The sequence below is a fragment of the Scomber scombrus genome, chromosome 11, assembly GCF_963691925.1.
Source record: "Scomber scombrus chromosome 11, fScoSco1.1, whole genome shotgun sequence".
Classification (NCBI taxonomy): domain Eukaryota; kingdom Metazoa; phylum Chordata; class Actinopteri; order Scombriformes; family Scombridae; genus Scomber; species Scomber scombrus.
In genome coordinates, this window is record NC_084980.1 from 27328364 (window position 1) to 27353082 (window position 24719).

The following is a 24719-nucleotide window of genomic DNA, read 5'->3' on the forward strand; positions in this document are numbered from 1 at the left end:
GATATTCTATATTTTCCACATTGTCAACAAATACATTGCAAGACCAAAACCAGCTTTGTTTGTTGAGGACTATTTTAACACACATTTGGTAAACAGGACAGTGTGTGTAGGATTAATTGGTCTGTGCTGGTCTCTAATATTAATCATTGTTCTCCACTGGATTCAATTGGAACCAATCAATTGGCTGCTATGAAATCAATAGTACGACTTGTGCTGCAAAAATTCACACAATATGTTTTATAATTTATAATATTGTACAATAAATGCAGCAATTATTGGCTGACTGTCATGACATTAGGCACATATATCCATGGAGCTCGGAGGGTGATTCATACTGATGTTGTTGGCGCCCTCACATTTCCTGCAGGGTCAAAATTTGAATTTGTTCAAGAGTGTATGACCAGCTTCCTCAAAATACATGTAGCCTCATCTGACCTTTGTAGTTAAAGATAATTAGTCAATTTTAGTAAGCCAGGGTGCTAAACTGATACCTGCTAAACAGCATTATTATTATATTACTTTAGCATGCCAGATGTTAGCAATTAGCTAAACACACTGGTGCACCTATGTACAGGCTCACAGAGCTGCTAGCATAATAGCTGTAGACATTTAGCATTGTTTAGCGTGAAAATGTGTCTTTCTTGTTCCTTCAGTTGGATGTTTGAGCTTCACTGTGCAGACTGATGTATGTTCAGAGTTTGACACTAGAAGGCTGTTTTCACGTTCATCTTCTAAAGGAGGAACGTTTCTCTGCATTCATGACGTGCACCTACGAGCATTATTTGTGGTATCGCAACTAGTTTGGAGCCAATCAGGGTCTAGTGTGCAACTTGTGATGTGGAAACTTAAAAACCTTCAGCACACATGCACTGAGAATGGACTTTCCAGTGTAGTACAGGAGAGACATCCTTCATCCAGCAGTTAAACTTTTGAAACTACAAATATTTGCAAATGAATACTGAATTCTGAATTATTTCATGCAAGAGAAAGAATGTCATTTTTCTCTCGTATTTCTATGTGTCTTGAAACATGTGTGGATCTTTGACATCTTAGAAAGACTGATAGAAAGATAGATGAATAACACACAGATAGACACAGAAGATGAACAATTGTCATGGTCTGATAATACCAGGATGTGATGATATGCCAAACTGAAGCCCTTAAGACCCCACTAATAAAGATTTCCTTGAGCGAATATTTAGTCTACCTTCTCTGAACGGCTCAGTGTGTTTTTGCCTGAGGCGATAATGTCCGTTCTGCCTTTTGAGCAGCGTTGGCTGTGCTAGGACGGTGAAAAGCGAGTTGCTTCCATCAGAAAGAACAAGTCATTAGAACACAAGGTCAGGGTCTGTCCCGTCTAGACACATTCAAATTTTACAGTTTGATACAGAGTTTCATGAGAAGCCCAAGGCCAACTATTAACACCTTCCCAACACTGAGTCAGTAGCTCAGTGTTTGCTTAACTGGCAGCAAGAATCTCTTTTTTTCTACGTCGCCATATGGCACAAGGAAGCTCATTACACGAGGAATGTGTTAAATTCATAAATCTTCATGATGTGAGAAAATGCTTTGAGAGAGAGGATATTTCTAGAGAGTGTGAATCATTATTAGAGAGCATATTGTACCTACACCTGGAAATGCAAACTTAGTTACTTTGGATGGAAATTTTCCCTTAGGCTCTGAAAAAGCTACAGCTTTACTGGTGATATACAACCTTGTGACATTGAATCAGTAGCGCAGGTCAGAGTTTAAGCGCGAAACGGCCTGTGTGATGGATGGGACACACGTGTGCACGCGGCCTGTCGTGAACATGTGGGCCAACAAGTAGAGATCTCATCCTTTTGGTCTTAAATGAGAGCTCAGAGTAAGAGTGAATTATAGTTTTTCAGAAAGCCAGGTTAAAGGATATCAGGGTTAAGGGGTTTGACTGAACTGTATGTACTCACCATGCACTTCCTCTTCCAATATCAATCTTTTCTCCTAAATAACTACATTTGTATGCTACTAATTTGCTAATACAGCAAATACATTTCAAATAAGAGTCAATTTATTGTATTTAGTCATTTTTGTTTGCCACTGGCAACAAAATGCATACTTGAAAAGTCATGTATTTTTATTATTCTTGCAAACTGTTAAGCAAGAACAATAAAAGATGTGCACCATCTGCAAGACTATCATCATCATTACACTTAAATACAGGTTATCCCCTACAGCTATTGACTCTGTCAGTACCAGATGCTTCTACTACGTAGAGCACATCCAGTTTAATAATCAGTTTCAGCACAGATAGAGCAGAAAGGTGTAGCCTGATATCTGCAGACTGCTGCTGGCTAACATTCGCTGCATGGCAGGTAGAAACAAATTGTACAATGCAGAATCTGGAAACTGTTGAGTCGAATCCCAGCATTTCAACTGACACCAACCAAGAGCACAGGTCAGTGTGCAGATTTCCAGTCAGTTTACTTTAAGTTTTACTTTTTTTTTACCAAATCCACAATCTTTCCCTAACCTTAAACAACTGATAGAGACTTAAAGGGGACCACATTATACTCATTTCTAGCTCTATATTTTTATTCTTTTTTTCAACTAGAGTACCTTTGCAAGATTCAAAGTTGTTTTTTTAAAACTCTTAATACTGGCCCTTTATGCAGCCCTGAGTTCAGCCCTCTAACAAGCAGTCTGAGCTCCTGTCTCTTTAACCCCCCCCCTCTCTCAATGAGCCCACTCTGTTCTGATTGGCCAGCTTTCCGCAAACATGTGAAGGGAAAGCAATATCACAGTCATGTTAAGTTACCACCAATGCAAACCCAACATTTCCTTGTTTTACTGCTTTATATTAAAAGTTGAGATATTGAGATATTTGGAGCTATTTGTTCAGATCAGTTAGAAATAATGCAGGGAGGAATATCACATTGTGATGATGATGTTTGATGAAGAGCTGTAGATGACCAAGCACACCTCCAACAGGTAAACATCTTATTTTACTTTGCCCTGCTGTGCAATGGAAAAACATTCACAGCGTGCCAGTTCAACCCAAGTCATGGCTCAGCGTGACTACCCCCAAAACAGTGGAAAAATGCCATAATGTTAACGGAGTGAAGCAGTGAGCTGGCACGCCGTGAGTGAAGAAGATGACCATATAAAGACATCCGTCACAAGCCGACATCAGCTTGAGCTGAGAGTAGAAAAAAGGCCAGGAACCAAAGCGATCAGAGCAGTGCTTTTTGCTCACAGGGGTATTACTTATACCTACATTTATCTCATTATTAAACATGTTTAATATGAACATCTGACATTGTAAAAGGTCCCAACTCCATTCTAACAACTCCTTTATGGATTCCTAAACTGTGAGTTGCTTTGATTTCTACATACACAACAAACCCCACGAGCTTCACAGCCTTCACTACAAAGGCTGCAGTGTACTTACAGTTGAAGTCAGAGGTGATGGAGTTCCCGGCCAGGAGGCTGTTGACGGTAATCTGATAGATGATGTGGAGCAGCAGGAAGGACATACTGGTGAAGCAAAGGGACTGCAGCAGACGCCCTGTGTGGCCTGTGAGGAGAAGGAGGAGGAGAGCAGCTACAGTGAGTTCATCACCACAACCACTCACTTTAAGGATTTCCACATGTTATTTCTGCCGTCCTTGCACTGAAACACACAAAAAGCCTCTTTGCGTGTTTATTTTTCTACACACAGAGAATGAAATTTCGCCCCTTTTATATGAGTTGTGCAACATTTAAAAGTATTTGATATTTCTGAATTCTTGTCAGCTTTTTCCCTGAGGCAAAACTCTTACAACAAAGACTCATATTCATGTTGTGATCTGCCATAGATTCTGGAGCTGTTTTGAATGAACTGGTAAAAAGGTTGAGGGTGACTGGGAGAGCACCCAAATGAGATTTTCTGTGGATCACTACATATCCTGGTTAAGAACTGGCAACACTACCATAGAGCAAAGCTTATTTCTGTTGAAAAGTCAAATAAACATTCTGGTGGACCACAAGGCCTCTAATTCTCTCTAAGTCTCAAATACATCAGGAGCAGAACTGGCCTTTATATATGATTATACTTTAGGTTTTGATTCTTTAATTTCTGGATTTTGTGGCTGTTTGCGTTCACATGAAATGTCTTGGTCATCTGACACCATAAGAGCAACATAAAGGGTTAGACTGACGCAGTGCCTTTCCCTTAATGTAGGTAAAGAATACAGCTGTCCTCCGACATTACTGATCCTGGGAGGGAAGGATGAGAGCAGTGTGAGGAGCTGCCACAGCTGTTCAACACATGGTCATTTTATAGTGCACCTACAGGTATTTGGGATAATTTCAGGAGTTGTTATGGTGATAATTCTCTACAGTAGGATTTTTCAGACCCCCCCTCCCTCTCTAAACTACAAATGAAAATGTTCAACCTCAGGGAAGAAAGGTTTTAATGTGACTCATCTTCTTCTCTTCTTTGATGACGACATGACAGTAACATACCTTGCTGCAATATCAACCCCGAAACATTAAATTCTCCTATCTGCACGGTTTGGTCCAACGTTCTCCATCACTCCAATTGTTTCTGCACAGCCTCATTAAATTTATTACCTCCCTGTGGGGAATACCTAACAGTTTTACTATAGTATGGCACAACATCCTGGCTAAGGTGAAGTGCTACTGCTGAGCCTCCGGACATCGAGGGCTAACCTTATCAAATCTGCGCAACAACAGACCACAGCAGGCTTATTAAATGTTGAAGTGAAAACAATTTGCACTAATTTCCCATTGCAATTCCCTTGGCTTTCACAAAGAGGGGAAAAGAATGCTTGTAAATATGAGGTTTGGGGGCTGTTAGCTAGCTTCTGCGTCTAAATTGGTCCTAAGGCTCTGGACAACGCAAGCGCTTTGGCTCTGTCCCCTTTTTTCCTATTTGTAAAAGAGCATTTTTGTTGTCTGACAGCCATCTGTCCTGACACTCCTGAATTAGTACTTCACTTCGTTTCATTATTTAGTCTCAAAACGCCATCCCATGAGTACTTTTTAAAGGCTTCCAAAAACAGAGGGCTTTGTTCAGTTTTTACAGCCACTGCTTTTTCCCCTAATCAATCAAGAGAATCTTATCCATTTGACAACTTTAAGACCCTATTTAGCTACATGATCTTGCAAAATCACAATCTGAGGGAGAGCAAATGAAATGATTTCAACACCAATGCGACCATTTGGCCTTTTAAAGGTGTCACATGCCAGATCCTACATGACAAAACAGGAAAAAGTGTTTCAGATCATTTAAAAGAGTATGTTAGATGAATGAGTGTGAAGATGAAAGATGGAAAAAAAAGCCAAACTAGGAGATACACAAAAGTCAGACACCATCTATTTGAAGTCGACAAGCAAAAACATAAACCTGATAAATCATCCACAGCATCAAATATTTATACACATTCATGCAACAGTTGTAAAAGACTCCCCTTAGGCAAAAAGGCCGTGTCACTGCCCATTCAACGAGGCGTACAGCACCGACTATAAGGGCTCTTTCTCCCCATATGAGAGCACCAGTTTGGATTTTGTTCACCTCCACTGAGAACCGAAAGCCTTCAAGTGGATGTGAAGCCAAATACTGTAATTACGACATTAGAGAGTAAATCACCAACAACAACAAGTTGCATAAGATATTGTTTGTCTCCGGTAACGACTGGAATTTTTTATACTGACGCACCCTCAGGCGTGCCACACGGCTGTGGCCTTTTAAAGGCAAATTACACCTAATGAATTATTCATGTCTAACATTTGGTTTAAGTTAACTTTACCGATTTAGCCGCTGCATGTCCTTTAAGATTCAACAGACAAAATGAAACGGACCATCAAGACAAAGCGCTGAATTTAGCTAAATCCCTCTCCTAATCCCCTTTAAAATAACGCAGAAATGGAGAGTCTCTGAGCTGCACAATAAGATGTGTTTTATTTAGGTTTGTAGAGTCAGTTTTGCAAATATGTCGAGGTGAGTGAGGAGAAAACTATGAAGCTGCTCAGAATCATAATCAGTAACATGCAATAACACAATGTAGTAATTACTTGTAAACTACCTTACATCCTAAATCTAAAGATAGATAGATAGATAGATAGATAGATAGATAGATAGATAGATAGATAGATAGATAGATAGATAGATAGATAGATAGATAGATAGATAGATAGATAGATAGATAGATAGATGTAAACTTTATTGATCCTCTTGGGGAAATTTAGGGTCCAGCAGCTTAATACACAAAGACATCAAAGAACAATATACTAAAACATTAAATACTAAATACTAAATACTAAATACTAAATAAGAAGAAAAACTAAATACTAAATACTAAAATAAGAACAACAAGGTCTGAGGATGAGGCTGTGTGATAAAGTGCAGAAATAAAATAAAATATAAGTAAAAATAAAAATAAAAATAAAAATAAAAATAAAAATAAAAATAAAAATAAAAATAAAAATAAAAATAAAAATATAGTGCAATATACAATTTAAAGTGAATTTAGTGAATGATAGCTAAATGATAGTAGTATAATAATAGTACACAATTACTTGTGACAATTCTACCACAATCATCCTCAATCATAACCAGCTGTATTTTAAATGTTATTGCACCTATTATAAAAAGCTAATTTCCTGCAATAATCGGACTAATATTGACCTATGAATCTTGTTTTGTACAGTGATTATAGCTTCCAAACATTTTAAAAAATCATCAACTATCATTTTGTTTACATGCAGTTGTGAAGCTTCCTCATGCTGTCGTACGTTTAGCCTGCAGTCTTCCTCACTAATGATGACATAGAGATAAAGCAGACAGATGGGATACAGGCAGGTGTTATGCTATAAGAGTATCTCATACAATCTGACGCCAGGATGGAGACTTACATGTGTGATATTCAGTCGGGTAAAAACTTATGTAAACATACACTGGGAACATGTCATCTTTACCCCACAGCGGACTTTACTTGTATTGTAGTTCGTTAAAACATATTGCTCATCATGCTACAATTATTGTGTGCAAACATATTAAGGTAAATGGTGTTATCATGATAATCATCACACTTCTCCTAGAGTCTATATACTCTTTGTTATCTGTTTGGGGTATTATTATCTATGAAAGAATCAAAAAAGCCTGCATTGTTGATGAGTTGCACCAAATATGGGTAAATCATTCGGTGATTAAATCTCAGAAGTCCATCGGCCACACTGATGGTAAATGTTTGTACCAAAATAGTAATGTAATAAAAAATCTGGCATGATGGCTCAAAAGAAATTACTCATGTTTGCCCCCTTACACAGTGTAGACAAGGGCACTATGTGTGTGTTTTTACCAGGCGGGGAGTTCTGGTCCTCTGAAATGATGCCAACACGGAAGTAACTTAAAACTGCATTCTATCAAAAGGCCACCAGGGGGCGACCGTTTTGGTGTCAAAAGGACTTCCGTCTCTATACAAGTCAATGGAGAATTCACCAACTTCTCACTTGATTTCTAACCTCAGTAAACGTTTTCATAATGTGTTTATGGTCTCAATCGCTAGTTTAAAGCCTTCTTCAATGCAGTATGATGTTCATTTGTGACATTTTGGCCTCCCTGATTTTATATGTGACAATAAAGCAGGGTATGCATTAGGGCGTGGCTACGTCGTGATTGACAGGTTGATTGGTTCACAGGTTCAGGAGGGCGCCTCTTGCTCCTCCTGATGCCCATATAAGTAGAATCCATGGTTTTATTTTACCCAGCATGCACCTGAAATGTTCAAGATGGCGCTGCTTAGATCCGATACTATTAGCTTCCAAGCAGCAGTCCACAAACCAATGGGTGACGTCACGGATGTTACGTCCATTTTATATACAGTCTATGATTTTTACGTGGGTCTAAACTGTGCTGTGAAACTACAGGAGCGCTCAAGACCATCTGAGGTAAAGGTGCACCAGCCACAGCGTACGGGACGTCAGCTACTAGCCCTGGCAGCTCACTCTGCTCACCTGTCACATGCCACAATGGGTGTGACACAAAAAGAGAATTTATTATTTTGGCTGGTTAAAAAAGCTGCATTTCAGTATGTCGACTAAACAATGATAGAAAAAGTCATTGCCAGAGTATAGAGCATTGGCAGTATTGTTAACATCAGTATGTTTCACCATAAAGTAAAAAAAACAGTTTAACTGCACATCTCTACTGTACTGTGGAGCGAGGCCTCCGATTCACATCATTTAATACCTTCAAAACCTTTTTTTTTTTTCTTCTTTTTTTGGCTGGAGAAAATATAGAAATCACCTGCTTGAAGTTTGTCTGGCAAAGAATTGATGCAATATAAATTTACACTCCCTCACTATTAATATATCTTTTACACAAACAATAAATCATTATAACACAGAAACTGCAGAGACTCTGTTACCTACTCAATGCTGCTGTGTAATAACATGTACATAATATAGTCATCTGTTAATCTCAGTAGTTTTTATTTCAGCATTCTTTGCAGTAACCTCCCACACTTGCACCCATGTGTCCCCCATTTTATGCTTTTTTTATGTTGTCTACTTATTATTTATGCATTTTTTGGTTATTCTATGTTTGCTTTGCTCTCCTTGTTATGGCTTTTGTCGTTTCCTGTGGGTAATGTGGTTTCTAACGTTGGAAAATATGGCTTGTATTGATACTTTTCTGATATTGATATGTATTATGATATCACATAAAATAACTCTATACATGTTTAATACCATATAATGGGCCACAGTTATAATAAAACTCTTTTCATTGTGTTAATTGCCGATTCAAATTTGCTCAGTATCATTATTACCACGATACATTTCCAGAGAAAGTCCATTAACGTCCATAAAGTATTAAATTACAGCCCTAAAAGTGTCAAAAATTGAATTTACTGTAAATTGGGCAAAACTACACAGTTTAATAGTCCAGTAATCCTCGACTGCAGGACCATTTTTTATATTTTTGGCTCATAAATCAGGTACGGTAAATGCTCCCAACATAACTGGCATGTGTTGAACCATGTTTGAAGTCAACAGCTGCAGCATCAGATACATGAACGTTTGAGCTTTACTAGAAGACGTCTCCTCTTTAACTATTGATGAGAGTGTAAGTGGTCCACTTTCTCTGCTCCTTCCTCTCTCCGCTCCTCGCCCTCTCTCTTTCTCTGCTTTACTTCCTGATTGTTATTTCAGCTGGAGACGACGAGCAGAGACAGTTCTCGGACTAAATGTTGTTCCCCTCCGCCGATATGGGGTTGATGTATTATTAAACGCTGCATGTGGTCACTCCGACAGAAGCCCATATTATAAGAGGTCTGGGAGGTGTCCTGTTTAGTATTTTTGCGGTAAGGGTAAGTGCATAAAGGTGCGGCCAATCGTGGCAACCACAATCCCCACATTTATCGCCCGTGTGGAGAACAGTCACCTCGGTCACTTCTCATAAACCTCAGAGGTCCGTTGTGATTTGTATTTGTTGGAGAACGAGTGACGGCTAGACACAGTCGTCGAAAGGACGGCGTGGAAGGTAGTCGACTAACTCTGAGGGTGTCTTTCATTCGCTGGATTCCTTTTCTAAACCAAAATACCAAAGAGGTTAAATACCAAGCTCCACCTCAACCTTCACACTGGCTGAATTAAATCATAAAACTTGTCAAAAGCATGCAGACTGTGGCGTTACTGAATAAAACCCAACTAAAGAACTAATAGAGCTGTGACAGGAACTTTTATACCTCTATTTGATAACTGAAGTGGTTAACCATTATCAAAAACAGCCTTCATCCTGATTTTCTTTTTCTTTCTTTTTTCCTGAAGGATATTTTATGGGCGCTTTCGGATTTCTTGTCTCTACTGTAAAGCTCTGTGTGTTTAGTTTGAAGCCTAAAATGGTTATTTTCATCAAGGGGACATTAGATTTGAACCTGATGGACTTTCTATCTCAGATCTGGCTTGCAATGGATCTTTTTTATTTACACAGATGGACACGTGCCCACAATAACCAATATTACCTTTCATAGACTGAACTACGTGCCAAATCCATCCTCATCTCAAGGAAATTCAAGTCCTCTGGAGAAGGGCTGGTTTGTATTATAGAGAACAATATTGCAATTCAAACTGGAGACTTTTTTTCAGTCAAGATTCTCCAGGGCGAAAGACAAATCCAAAGCTGCTGAATGTGTGAAGCTTCAAAAGAGAGTTAGTGTGTAACTTACCCTGCATTGTTGTGCTTGTGGGCTCTGCGAAGAGCGGAATGAGCAGGAGATAGATGAGGTAGACGAAGGACAGGGCATTGTACCTGAACAGGCAAGCTGCGGAAACAAACAGAAACACACAAAATCCACCAGAGTTAAAGAACAAATCCACCTTTAATCCGCCTTAATTAACAAGAACCAAACTGCATCTGAGTAGCATTAATGCAACAGTCTGTTCATCGCGTTACATAACTTTAAACAGTAATCAAAGCGGAGGAGCCGGCTGTGATAACGAGCTGCGTGGTCAGGAGTTGTCACTGAGATCAGCTCAAACACAAATTATAGAGAAACATGTGGTGAAAGCTGTTAAAATGTTACTGTTTTACAAAAAAAAGCTGCTCATAAGTTATAAAAAGCCACCTTCATCTGGGCTGAATAACAAACTGGGCTGAAGTTGAGTCACTGACGTTTGTTTTGAAGCACAATAATCACCCGACAGTCCTCGAGTGTTAAGAGACAATTAACCGACTGAAGTTTGCCTGTGAACAGCTCGGCCTCTCTCTCCGTTAAAGCCTCACATGTGAAGACTTTATTTTGCAAAAAAAAAAAAACCCTCATGGTAGTTCATGAACTGGGAGCTCTATTGAAACAGGATCATTTTACAATAAAAAAAATCTGCAAAACAAAATCTCTGCAGGTTTTGCAACAGAGCTGTGTCACGCACCACAGGCCCCTAAAAAGCATGATGTACCTCCAGGTTTTCAAAAACAGGAAAAATAAGTTTGGGTTGCCAAAACTTTAAATGAAACGCAGCCACATGGAGCATGAAGAGTGTGAAACGCCATTGCTGGTGTCGGAAAGGATTAACAATATTGACTTATTTGTAATACTTTTACTTACTTCTGCAGCCCTTAAAAGATTGAGTTTGTCTAATTTGATTTATCTCAGTTACGGATTCAATTCAATTCAATGACTTTACTGTCATTGCACAATGTATAATACAATTAAATGTCTCCAGTGGTACTTACAGTAACATAAAACTACAGACAAGTAGACACATTTACAGTCTGTATACATAAATAAAAACTAACAATAAATAGTATAAAACAGAGGTATAAAAGCACCATGTGATAGAATCATGTGATGCAGTATAAATGTAATCAATCAAATGAAAAAAGACTAATTATAGTAGTTAATTTTGTTTAATAAAGAAATGTCCCCTAGTTTTTAAGCCAACTTTAAACATAGCAATAGCAATTCTAAAAATCTTTAATTTGATCTGCTTTGAATTCAGCCGTGCTTTTATTTTTTATTTTAAGCACCGTTTCATTATTTAATATGTGTCACTAAACATGACAATGGATTATGTAACTCCACATGCTCCTATGACACACTCACTCTTTCCCGCACACCCTCCTCTCTTCACACACACACACACACACACACACACACACACACACACACCCTGTCCAGGCAAATGAAAGAAAGTCTCTTTGAGCTCGTGATGAAAGTTCAAACGCTTAAGTGCAAACATGACTTCCAAAAAACCATTAATTGATGTTATTGATCGCTGGTGCACCTCATTTCCCCTAGCCGGTCCGACCATCAGCCCTTATTGGGGGCTTTTACCAGTTAAACAGCTCACATCACCTACTGACCGAACATCAATTAGCGCGACTTAAATGAGCCACACCGATGTCAACACTTCCTCACTCTCAGTTTTTTTCAGCTCAAATAATACACCACAAGACACTTCCATGATCCATCTAAACAGCTTTTCAAGTTTTACCTAAAATATGCACAAAATATGCACAAATATGCACAAAATATGCACAAAATATGCACAAATATGCACAAAATATGCACAAAATATGCCTAAAATATGCACAAAATATGCCTAAAATATACACAAAATATGCACAAAATATACACAAATATGCCTAAAATATGCACAAAATATGCACAAAATATACACAAATATGCACCAAATATGCACAAATATGCACAAAATATGCACAAAATATGCACAAAATATGCCTAAAATATGCACAAAATATGCCTAAAATATGCACAAAATATGCACAAAATATACACAAATATGCACCAAATATGCACCAAATATGCGGAAGGGCCCCTTGCCTCCTTACATTTCCTTAAATATCTTTTACTGTAGGTCAGGAGGTACTGCGGCAGGGGAGAGAAGTGCAAAAAGTGGACACACAGTCTGACCTCCCAAATTTCTCTCCGGGGTTATATCAACAAGCACAAGAGTTTACAACCTGGTCGAATGCATAAGTTATCGTCTTAAGTCAGAGAGATCAGCCTGTCTGGGCAGCTACTGGTCTTTAGCTACTGAAAAAAAATTACACTTAACTGCTGAAAATGGTGCTTTTATTTATCTTTGCACACTCAATGGAGCTATTCATTGACATTTGACTTGGCTCTGCCTTTTCCCCCTTTGCTGGAACCCTTACGCTGAGTAAACCCCCTGGTTTTCTCTGCGCTCAGATACACACCAACGAAAACTGACCAAAGTTAATAAATGCTACGAGGGCTGTCATGTTTTTTGGCAGAGCATCAACATCTGTAGATTATCTTTGTGATAAAGGTTCAAGTATGCACGAATGCTTGATACTGTACACAAAACAGTCCAAGCATCATTTATCCATATTTGTTTGTCATATTTTTTCCTTCTTTTCAACAAGCACGGTGCAGCCTAAGTGAACGAGGAGAGAATGAATCACAATCTATAATTTTGGTCTCACTCACTGCACCATTCCTATCCCCACCCACTTCATTTTATCTCCGTCAAATGTGGCATTAAATAAGCTTTAAACCTGCTTGTTTTGCCCCAAGTTGGCAGTGTAGCGTCTGCTGCCACCATTAGTCATCTGTCCAGAGTTTCATATCTGTGGTCCTTTTGTATCTAAACTGTGGAGATGCAGATTATATATCTCTATCTGCATGGCTCTGCTCCCACTGCTTTCCTGCAGACACTTGACCGCAGTCTTCCTGACCATTTGCCGTCGCTGTATGACTCACCATCTGAGGATTTTTTTTTACACAGGGAAAATAAACTGCTGTTGTTTTCAGACGTAGATTACTGCAAAAAAAAAAAAAAAAAAAAATCCCCATTCACCAGCCGAATCAGGTTTTTTTTGTCTCTCGCAGTAAAAGCTATTATTACAGCCCGCTCCGAGTTTAAACACAAAGAGGATCAGACCGGTCGTAAATGTGAAATCAAGGCCCAACTGACTTCAGAGTTTGAGCCCAAAAACATAAAAGTCATGACGGAAGATAAGGCGGTGCGGTGTCTGGCCTGGCCGAGCACCGGGAGATAACAGAGGAATTTAAACCCCTCTGAAGAGAATAATAAAGAGCATACTATATCAAGTCTATACCGCTGTGGTACAGAACTTTAGCCTGACCGATACATCAGTCAGCCGATATTATTGGCTGATATTGGCCAATCTATCAGATACATCAGTGTTTACGTTGTACCATATGTGCTAATATGTTTTGGTTTATAGGCAGCATATATTATGCATATATAGCATGTATATATGTATTGTTAAACTGTAAAATATCATACCTTCATTACATATCTTTGTCAAAAGTGTTTGATAACCACATTTGGGCGATCACTGCAAAAAATGGGTGCTGATGTAAATATGCTGTGTATATCATCAGCCGATATGTCACTATTGGATTTTTTTCCCTAATATCAGTATCAGCACCAGTCCTTAAAATCCAGTATCAGTCAGGCTCTACTTGAAATTAACTTCAGTGAAATATGGATCACATGGTCACATCCTAAATTTAGCAGTGTTTAGAGTAATAAACCAGTAAACATGTGAACTATTAGGAAGTCATTAACTCTGACCTCTGAACTGAATTGAGCAATGCCGAGCTTCAGTGTTCATTAATTCCACTTGTTCATTAATTTAATTGAGACTTAATTTGTAATGCACTTTTCATACAAATGCAATATAACACCAAGGTTCCTTACATAATAATAAAAAAAACATTACAACAATAATTTTCAGAGGAAAACGGAGCAGCTCTCCTGCCTTACTCAGCAGTTTGATTTAGTTTGAATGCAAGCGGCCCAACAGAGCCCAGTATAACTGTTACTGCTTTCTCTGCCATTTAAACATTAATTTAACCGTTAACAACCAGCAGATAAAATTAACCACAAAGTAAGAAATCAACTGACCAATTTCACCAAAATATGCAATATCCAGTCAAACGTGTGAAGTCATTTAACTTCAGTTTAGCACTAACAGTATGATTCCAGGAAGTGATTATTATACTGTTTTTACTGTGATACTTTACCAACAACAATCGTAGCATTACACCATTTGATACCAGCATATCTCTCATATCTACTTAATCACACAACAGTTACACCACCGCTCTGTTCTTCATGTCATCTCTGTTCTTCTAGCTCAGGGGTGTCAAACTCATTTTCATTCAAGGGCCACATACAGACCAATTTGATCTCATGTGGGCCGGATCATTAAAAAGATGGAGGGAAGGAAGGAAGGAAATAAGAAGGGAAGGAAAGAAAGACAGACAAAAGGAAGAAGGGAAGAAAGGTAGGAAGGACATACAAAAGGAAGGACGGACAGACAGACGGAAGAAAGGGAAGAAAGGAAGGAAGGAAGGAAGGAAGGACAGACGGAAGAAAGGGAAGAAAGGAAGGAAGGAAGGAAGGAAGGGAGGAAGGAAGAACAGAAGGAAGAAAGGGAGGAAGGACAGATAGAAGGAAGGACAGAAGGAAGGAAGGAAGGAAGGAAGGAAGGAAGGAAGGAAGGAAGGAAGGAAGGAAGGAAGGAAGGAAGGAAGGAAGGAAGGAAGGAAGGAAGGAAGGAAGGAAGGAAGGACAGATGGAAGGAAGGAAAGATGGAAGGAAGGACAGATGGAAGGAAGGACAGAAGGATAAAAGGGAGGAAGGAAGAAAGGAAAAAATGAAAGTAGGAAGGAAGGAAGGGAAAAAGGAAAGTAGGAAGGAAGGTTGGAAGAAAGGGAGGAAGGAAGAAAGGAAAAAAGGAAGGACAGATGGAAGGAAGGAAAAGAACACAGGAAGGAAAGTGGGCCGGATTGGACCCCTCGGTGGGCTGGTTCTGGCCCGCGGGCCGCATGTTTGACACCCCTGTTCTAGCTCATGTTCAGACTTTAAAGGAATCTGAGGTCCATTTCCTGACTTCGCTCACCATTGAATTTGTTTTTGTTAACGACTGAAAAACAGATTTATTTACTCCTGGCACCATATATCATAACTCTGGTCTTTTCTTGTGTACACAACTCTGCCTCTGATTGGCTTACAGACCGAATTGGCACAGCGAGTTTAAATGTTGGAGAACACATTTGACAGTTTTCACGTTGGAATTAGGGATTAACGTTAGTTTGGCTTTTTCTTGACCCTGAAAACAATTGTAACCCCGACATAAGACATAAGACGCTATTTGTCTTTTGTTTTCAGCTCAGAATTTGCTGTTTATCTCTTTTTGTGTGCTTCACTCTGCTTCTGATTTATTTTGTGTAACCACTTGAAAGGTTTGAGCATATTTGACAGCTTTTTCGTATTTCTTTTTTTTTTGCCAAACAAGTTGGAAAAGGCTTGTTTTTCCTTACAAAACCTTTGATTTCAAACACAGCACTTATCCGCACTCATTTTTTTTTTACCACAGAAGTAAATGCTGTTTCTGCTTGTTTTGAACATTTTAGTGTAGTTTTGGTTGGACTGTTTTTGTTCTTATGTGTTTAAATATTAGGGTAGGCTGTTATCATCAGTGCCAACTATAATCTCAGCGGGCTAAAAGCATCATTTCTACACAGACGGTCCTCTTTACCACCAACTGTGGCTGCTTGGAGATTTTTTTATGTCTGAAACCATCATACAGTATGAAACCAATAGTACGTTAAATGCATAATATATCCGGGGTATGCAAGCACTGGCAGTCGCACTTCAACCCAAGTGATGTTGCCCTCTGCTAGGCCCAATATATATATTTTATTAAATTAAGTCAGACTTTATGGTTGGCACAGGTTACCATGGTTACAAGTCTCCACCCAGCAAAGAGGCTCCCAGGAAGTGACGTGATCATTACAGCTAAATGCGACTGAAAAGATTCATACTACTGTTTATTTACACGTGTTTGTTGAACGATAGTACACATATTGAGTATGTGGTATCTAGTATGTGATTTCTGACGTAGAAGAAATTTATTTTGTCTTATTATATTAAAACTCACAAACTGAAACAAGCATCGTGGATCCAGCGATGCTCCTAGCAGCTAAGCATCTGCCTGATATCTCCGTCTGTGTCAGTGTTGTACATTCACACCACAGGTTTCGTATCAGATCAGAATATTTGGTATATAAGTGTATGCTCATAATCATGTTCTCACTCCAAACTCAGTGCCAGTAAACACATAAACAGCGGCCTGTTTGATGAGCGAAACTGTAGCTGTGTGCAAATGTGTGTGTGTGTCTGTGTGTGTGTGTGTGTGTGTGGTGGTGGTAGAGGGACTGTGTACACATTGGCCCGAGCAGTTCTGCGCTTTTCAATAGAGGTGCTGTCAGATGGCCAACAGGAAGCTGAGACTATGTAACGTCAGCAGACAAGTCTTTCACTGGGACACGAGAGCAGCGAGGAGCGGCAACATATATTACTCTTCTGGATGTATGTATACAGTAAGGGAGATATTAGGAGTCAGATAACATCTGCTGTGTGGCCTTGTCTCCTTAATGTTTATCAAACACAGAGAGGCCAAAAAAACAAACCTTTTTTTGTCTATTTAGCCCCAAAAACATTCGAGATGAAGGCCAAAAAACGGAGAATTTGAACCAAAACAAGAGACAGGAAAGAAAACCTAATAAAGTAAAATGTGCAATAGACTGTGAGCTGGTGGATGATTTACTTTACTCAATTTTAACTGCAAAAACTGAATGAACTTCAGCTGATGCCGATGACAGACATCAGCATCACTCTCATCCCAAATGCTGTCTGTTCCTGCAACACGTTCCCCACTTTACATTTCCTTCATCCTGTCAGTTACCGTGTACATCTGCAGTGAATGACAACAGCTCATTTTGCACTCTGAAAAAACATAAAATATTAAAGTTATGTTTACGATAAAAGGGGAAAGCAATTCTTCTCTCCCTCCCTCACGACCGCATTATTAATTCATACTGTTAAAACGACTTTCCACGAATTAATGGAGACAATGCATGGCCTCACAATTGCTTTTGGAAATAAAGGGGGGGGGCGTCCGGCTGTCAAGTGATGCATTATGGTGGTACTGAGTGGGTCTTATCTATATAGAAAGCATGCTGTTAGCTTTAAAAGTACCTCAGCTGCCCTCATTAGTCTTACACAGACACCACAGTGGAACCTCAGTGGCAGTTAGACACTAATCATTTTCATTTGTGGCCTACCGCAGAATTACTGCTTAAAACACAAAGTAAGCTCCATTTAATAGAGTCTGCATCCGAGGTGTGATGATACCTCAAGCATCATTTCCACAAACTCTAAACCAGCATGTATATCGTCGTCTTCTTCTTCTTCTTCTTCTTCTTCTTCTTCTTCTTCTTCTTCTTCTTGAGTGAAACTAATGATAAGTCTCCTCAATTCAAAAACAGGTAAAAGTAAAATTCTAAGTCCAAAACAAGCCTCCGTGTTGAGGATGAATCATCTTCTAAAACCTGCATAGCGAAGAGGTGAATCAAGCCAAACATTCACTAACACAGCAGCAGCAACACATCTGTGTAGAGCGCTGTTGTTGTTTAAAAAAAAAAAAAAAAAAGTAGTTACAAGTGCTGTAAACAAAAACAACAAAGTCTGCAAAAAAATCACCACTGACTGAAAATCAACAACACGGCATGTAGCTATATAACAATGTCAAATCAATATACATGTTAATTAACAGTATTAACACAGCAGTCATGTACTGAATGACCAATCAGTGGGTTCGGCAATCAATAACAACTCTGATAACTCGTTAATAACCAATAAGCAACATCCAGAAAACCACACTAGACACCACAGATATTCATTTATGATACTATAATTAAAGGTGTTATAGTTGTAGTTTGTAGAGAGGACAAAAAGATGCATTTTATATTATTGTAATTCTTTGTTTTTTTATCATCAGTGTGCATTGGCTCTGATATGTTGCTTTTGATGGACACATGCTGGCTGCCGTGTTGTCTGCTGTGTTTTACTAATTGTAATAAAAAGGTTAAAGGTAGCACACAACTGCTCTGCTTTATAATTTATATGTAATGTTTGTGTGACTCTGTGCAGTCTGATGTTTTTTTAAGGGGTCAGATTTCAGAGTAGAGACATCAGCAGTGGTGACGGATGAACTGTGACCTCCAGCATGAAGAGGTCAATCACAAATCACCATAATAATCTATCAGTATTTCACACAGATATTAAGTTGATTTCTGCTGATAACAATCTGTATACTTAGACATTTTAGGTTTGAACTGAATTAAAGCACCAGTGTAAAAAAAGAAAGTGTTAAAAGTCCAATAAATATAAAGATGAATCACTGAGTACAAATATTATATTAAAGCCACAGCCTTCCTTTAAAGTTGCATTTTTATTAATTATTGTAAATAGATTTGCAGGATAATATCAGTGAATTCACTTTAAGGTTATTAACTATTAATTGGTCAATTTCCCAACCCCGCCTCGTGCACACATAGCACGTTAGGCCAAATTCAAATGCGTAAAAACATTTAGAAAAATTTAGAAAAACAAAACTCACCAGCTGCAAGACACAGTGGCAGCAGTAACCTGAAGACCAGCCCGCACACCACCTCAGAGGCCATGGCTCTGGGCAGCCCGTGTTGAATCCAGGTAAAAGAAGCCGAGGATTGTCTCTCTAGGGTTTCTCTCGCATCCCAAACTCCTGCGCTCTGTCAAATCCCAGCTGGCATCAAACTGGTGCGCTCCTCCAAACGGCCACATCAGCTCTCCCTAAAGACACCTGGGCGCCGTTTATTCCATAGTGAGAGGCTGCGCATTTACCAAGCTTTACCACAGCAGACGAGTCACCGGTGAATAATGTCACCATGATATAGTTTAGTTGCTCAAGTGCGTTGAAGTCATGTTGAGGCAGCAAAAAAACGGAGCAAGCGGACTCAGGTGTGCGCAGAGAGCGCGTAAAAATGCCGGAGAAAGGAGCCAACAAGTCTTAAAGTCCAATTAACCTCTCTTTTTTTTACTTCAAAACCACATTAACTAGCAATATTCAAAATATCATAAAGTCTAATTTCTCGTCTTGTCTGTGGAGCGTTTAAAGAACACTCAGAAGCCTCGGATCAATCTGCCCTTCCCGTTCGGTCCCTTTAGTGAAATTTGACTTTCTGACTTCTGGTGTGGACTGCATTCACCAACAGGAGGCTGTAGGACGGAGCCTTGTGATTGACATCCGGCTCGACCAATCACAAGTCTTCCTTTTGGTAACGATCCAGCCCCCGGTGATAATTGGAGGCAAGAGGTGGGACGCAGGGGATGGATGCAAATACCACAAGTATCATAAGATAAACGTATCACAAAATCCAAAAGCTTTACTCTCAGCGTGCAAAAATATTTTAACATTTTGCTTTTTGTGTTTTTTTAAATGTGCATCTTTAAGTAAAAAACAGCAAAACCCATTTCCATGAACATTTTAGGGATTTCAAGAGGATTTCACTGACTATTGCATCCCTTCAAAGCTGATATCCAGCTGTTTATTAGAAGGAAACAGCGACGCCTACTGGTTTGAAACAGCACATCCACTGCAATCTAATATTACTGCAAAACAGAGCTGTCAGTCTTCTCCTTGGAGGCAGTGTTGAATGCTTTCAGTTCTTGAAATAATTATGAGCATTATCATTATCTTCACTAATTAAATTTGAGTGGGAAAAAAATAGATGTATCATGACTCAAACCTTAAACCCAGATGGCTCAAATCTGTTCATGAATTACCCAGAATTCCTGAGAAATGTTGGGGGGGGGGCATCTTTGTGGTGTTGGTTGTTACTGATGAATACTAATAAGTACAGAATTTGAATCCATGTGACATCTGCTGAAGTGTCCTTGATGAAGGTGCTGAATCCTTTTATGCAAATGCAAGCTGAATTTGACCTCTGACCTCACTGTAAAACAAGACAGAAAACAAAAAGAAAGAAATCTGCTTCAGATTATTAGTATGCTTTATCATATTAATGCACCAGTTATGTACTGTAATAGCTTGGAAATTACTTAAATAACTTGAGCTTCAGAGTAATTCATGTATATTATCTTTACTTCAAAACTAAAATCAAAACTTAACATAATAACATACTGTTGTTTGCCTTTAGCAGCTGTTTCAATCCGCTGTTCACAGCACTGGTGGAAGAAGTATTCGTATCTTGGACCAATATATAAGTAAGTATAAAAAATACTCAATTACAAGTAAAAGTCATGCATGAAAAAAGTATTGCATTTTTTTTAAAGTACTTGGCTGAAAGTCTGGAAACAACTTATTCCATCTTTAACAATGTGTTGTATTTTAAAAGCTTGCTATATAATCAATTGTGTCAAATCTTCATCTGAAAAGTAACTAAATCTGTCAAATAAATGTAGTGGAGTGAAAGTATGAAGATGCATCAAATGGAAATACTCAAGTAGTAAATGTACTTGGTTACTTTCCACAGCAGTTAGACAAAGTTAGCAACGAGCTGGTGAAGAAAAAGCACCAGACACCAGAACAGAAATAAAAGGTTTTGGACTTACATTCATCAGGCGTTGAGAACAGCTATGAAAGCAGCCCCACATCTAGTCCAACCAACTAATCATACATGTTACTGTCTTCAAAGAGCAATGAACAAACCAGCATGTAACAGGCCTGAAGTGACATTTCAGGTATGTTAATATGCTGTTAAATGTGCTACAGCTTAATTAATTAGGGCTAATTAAAAAGCTAAATGACGCTAGCTGTGCACTTTCCCTCAGTGAATGTTTGTTTGGTGGCTCGTTCAGCAAGCTAGGCTTCAGGACAAGACGTGATTTCATGTTTATGAGTTAAATAAGTATGGAAGCCCATTTTCGTCAGTGTGATGAAAAGAAAAAGTAAATCAAGTCAAGACTAAAAAATAACGTCTTAGTATCTCAAAATAATAAATCTCAAAATAAAGAGAAACTAATAAGGCATAAGATATTATTTTGAGATAGTTTCTCATTATTTTGAGTCACTAAGTCATTATTTTGAGAAGGTTTCTCATTATATAGATTTACAGGATCTGTTTTTCATCACATTGGTTGAAATGGGCTTCCATATATAAGGACTAAGTAAAGCTACTGTGGGTTGTTGTTCAGTCGGTGGCTCTTCTGTTGAGTAGCAGGATGCAATCAGGCTCAGTGTGACCATCTTCTCTGTCTATGATAAAATACCATGTTGTAGATTCAGAGCTGCAACGATTAGTCAATTAATTGAGCAACAGAAAATTCATCGCCAAACATTTTGATAGCTGATGTATTGTTATGAGTCATTTTTTAAAGGAACAATCCTAAATTTTCTGGTTCCAGTTTCTTAAATGTGAATATTTTCTGGCTTCTTTTATCCACTTTGTTAGTAAACTGAATATATTTGACTTATGGGCTGTTAGAACAAGACATTAAGGTTTCATTTTGGGCTTTTGGAAACAGTGATCGACATGGAAACATCACCATTTTCTTCTTCCTCTCTTCTTCCTCCAAACACGATCATAAAAATAATCATCAGTTGCATCCTTGATTTAATACGTTGTATTGAAATAAGCACTCCAGCTACATATGTGGATGATTTAATTTAAATAATGTAAAACTAGAGTAGTACCATCATGAAATAAAATAATTTGAAACATATGATTATGTTGTTTTGTTTTTTCAAAGCATGGGACAACAGAGCAGATATTTATCCTGTGGTAGACAACAAAAAGGCAGTTTAATTACAGTTGGACTTTGAATATGGAGCATTATTTAGAGCCAGAAAGCAATTAGCTTTGTTTAGCATAAACACTGGAACCAGAGGGAAACACTTAGTCTGGCAATATCCAAAGTTTAAAAGTTTAAAAGTACACCTACCAACACAACAGAAACAGTTCAAAATATTGTGGTTAACACTTAGCTAACACTTAAAACTTAATTTTCAGTCATTTATCACAACTGGAAACTGCATTGAAATCAAATCCACAGAGTGCTGACCTCATGTTTACTTGTTATGGATACAATAAAGAGGAGCAGCCAAGTCTTAACTTAGTACTACAGCATTACATATGAATAAAACCAATCAAGCATGCATTATTTGATATATTTAATGACTGTATTGACAAGGATATGATCCATGCTGTTATTTTCTCCAAAGTGCATTAGGCAGGAGGAAAGCAAGGTATGATGGGAGTCATCAGGACAGCGCCAAATGACCCTCCTGTACCTCCACGTGGAAACGCAGCGCACTTAGCACAGCAAAGGTTTCTTTTTTTGTGAAGTGATGAATCATCGCTTGGCCTAATCACCAAAATGGATTCAGTTTATGAAATTAAGAAAAATAAATCGCTAAAAAGCTGCAGAGGGAAAAGTTGACTTTGAGAGATCATCAACATGTGTGCTGCCAACCTCTGCCCTAAAGCCTGACTTTTCACTGGAAATCCAGACATGCTGGATATACTCTGCTGCAGCGGTCATGTGGGAGCAGCCAGAGAGTCACCATGAGGCCCTGAACTGCAGCCAGAAATAATCAATAAGCAACCTCAAAACATCAGTCGTCAGGCCTTGATTTGTTTCTTCTTGTTTGAAGTCCGGACCTGCTGATCTAATCCCTCAGATGGATTTGAATCTTAAGTAACATTTGTCTTTGATCCATTATTCATCCAGTCCTTGAGAGGGAGTTATTGATAAGCCCCGGGGCCAAATGGACAAAACAGTTCTGCACAGTTCACACAGTGGAGGCTCAGGTCAGTTGCTCCTGACTCACCTGCCTCACACTGTGTCCAAAATTATGAGAAATTCAACAAATTGCCTGTTTTTGCTATATTTGATTCCCGTTCTTGCCTCCAAATGACATTGTGTCGAGAAATATGATAATCAATAGCTTAAAGGTAGGGACAGTAAGTCACAAAATAGCCACGTAGAAACAGGATCTTTATCAAGCATGGGGAAGGTAATGGGCTTTTTAGTTGAATGCATACTGGAAGAAAAAGGTTTAAATTTGATTTGTTTGATAAAAAGAAAAAGATAATGACTCACTGATGGAGGTGTGTAGATTTCATATTTCTGAATGTGTAAGCATGCATGAATAAAAGTCTATTTGCAAAGATTAAAAAAATGTCGGATAACTCTGAATTAATATCTATTATCATAAATGTAGCGTATCAGCAAAAGTATGTTACATTTGTGATAATGACTTTATTTTAATGTGGTGTTTCTGTGGTTCACTTGACAACCTGACCACTTGTTTGTTTGGACAAGGCCTCTTACTTACAATTAAGGGAAATCTTAATATTTACAGCATAAAGACAATAGTATAACCTTTTCCTGTTTCAACATCTAAATACTCCAGTGCACAAAGCCAGGTCCATAAAGAAATGGGTTTCCCAGTTTGGTTTGGAAGAACTTGAGTGGCCTGCAAAAAGCCCTGACCTCAACCCCATCCAACATCTTTTGGATGACTGAATGGGAGCAAATCTCAAATGCCTGGAACCAGAAGAGCATGTGAGCGGGTGTTACAGCAGCAGATTGGATAACTCGCCCAACATGTATGGAACTGCTGTGATGCTCGTCTATGCTTTAAATGGCCTCGCACCTCAGTACATAACAGACATGCAGAAATTTAGTTATACCACGCACAAAAACTAAGGAAGGGGGGAGGCAGCTTGTTGTGTTTATGCCCCACGCAGGTGGACTACCCTGCCTGAAATAGTCAGACGCGCCACATCAGTGGCCATTTTTCTTTTTATGACAGTGTTTGGTTAGGTGTGTGTGTGTGTGTGTGTGTGTGTGTGTGTGTGTGTGTGTGTGTGTGTGTGTGTGTGTGTGTGTGTGTGTGTGTGTGTGTGTGTGTGTGTGTATAGGTGTGTGCACATGTGTGTTTGATTGGACTTGTTTATCTTGTTTTACATTTGCACTGTGTTATTAGTTATTTTATTATGATTATTTGTTGTGAAGCACATTGAGTTTACCTAAAATTTGATTGATTGATTGATATGTACCTGATATGGGATGGGTGCTGTAGATCAAAATGTCATCAATAAACATAAAAGCAATAAGTGAGAATGTGCTGGAGCTTTTTCTGTTTCATTCAAGTGATCACACAGACTGTAAATTCAATGAAATGTGTTCTTTATAGACAGTCGGGAACCAAAGATGTCCTCTATGTTGACAAGATGACAGTAGCTCTTTTACAGATATGATGCTCTGAAGCTTTTAGATCAACAGTCCCTGTTAAGCTTGACTCAAGTTCAACTCATGCACTTGTTTAGGATATCTCAACCATATCACACTTTTTTTCTTTTGCA

The 24719-nt window shown here is 38.6% G+C and overlaps 1 protein-coding gene across 1 annotated transcript in view; it reads right to left on the reverse strand.

The window, feature by feature from the left end:
• LOC133991280 (piezo-type mechanosensitive ion channel component 2) overlaps positions 1 to 19040 on the reverse strand; it is a 122116-nt gene extending 103076 nt beyond the window's left edge. Inside the window, exons 1-3 of the mRNA XM_062429810.1 lie at positions 18968 to 19040; positions 10209 to 10304; positions 3428 to 3553 (exon numbers count right to left, since the gene is read on the reverse strand). Of these exons, the coding sequence (XP_062285794.1) occupies positions 3428 to 3553; positions 10209 to 10304; positions 18968 to 19031 (286 nt within the window). The 5' untranslated portion in view covers positions 19032 to 19040. The remainder of the gene's footprint in view (positions 1 to 3427; positions 3554 to 10208; positions 10305 to 18967) is intronic.
• Between the last annotated feature and the right edge of the window lie 5679 nt (positions 19041 to 24719).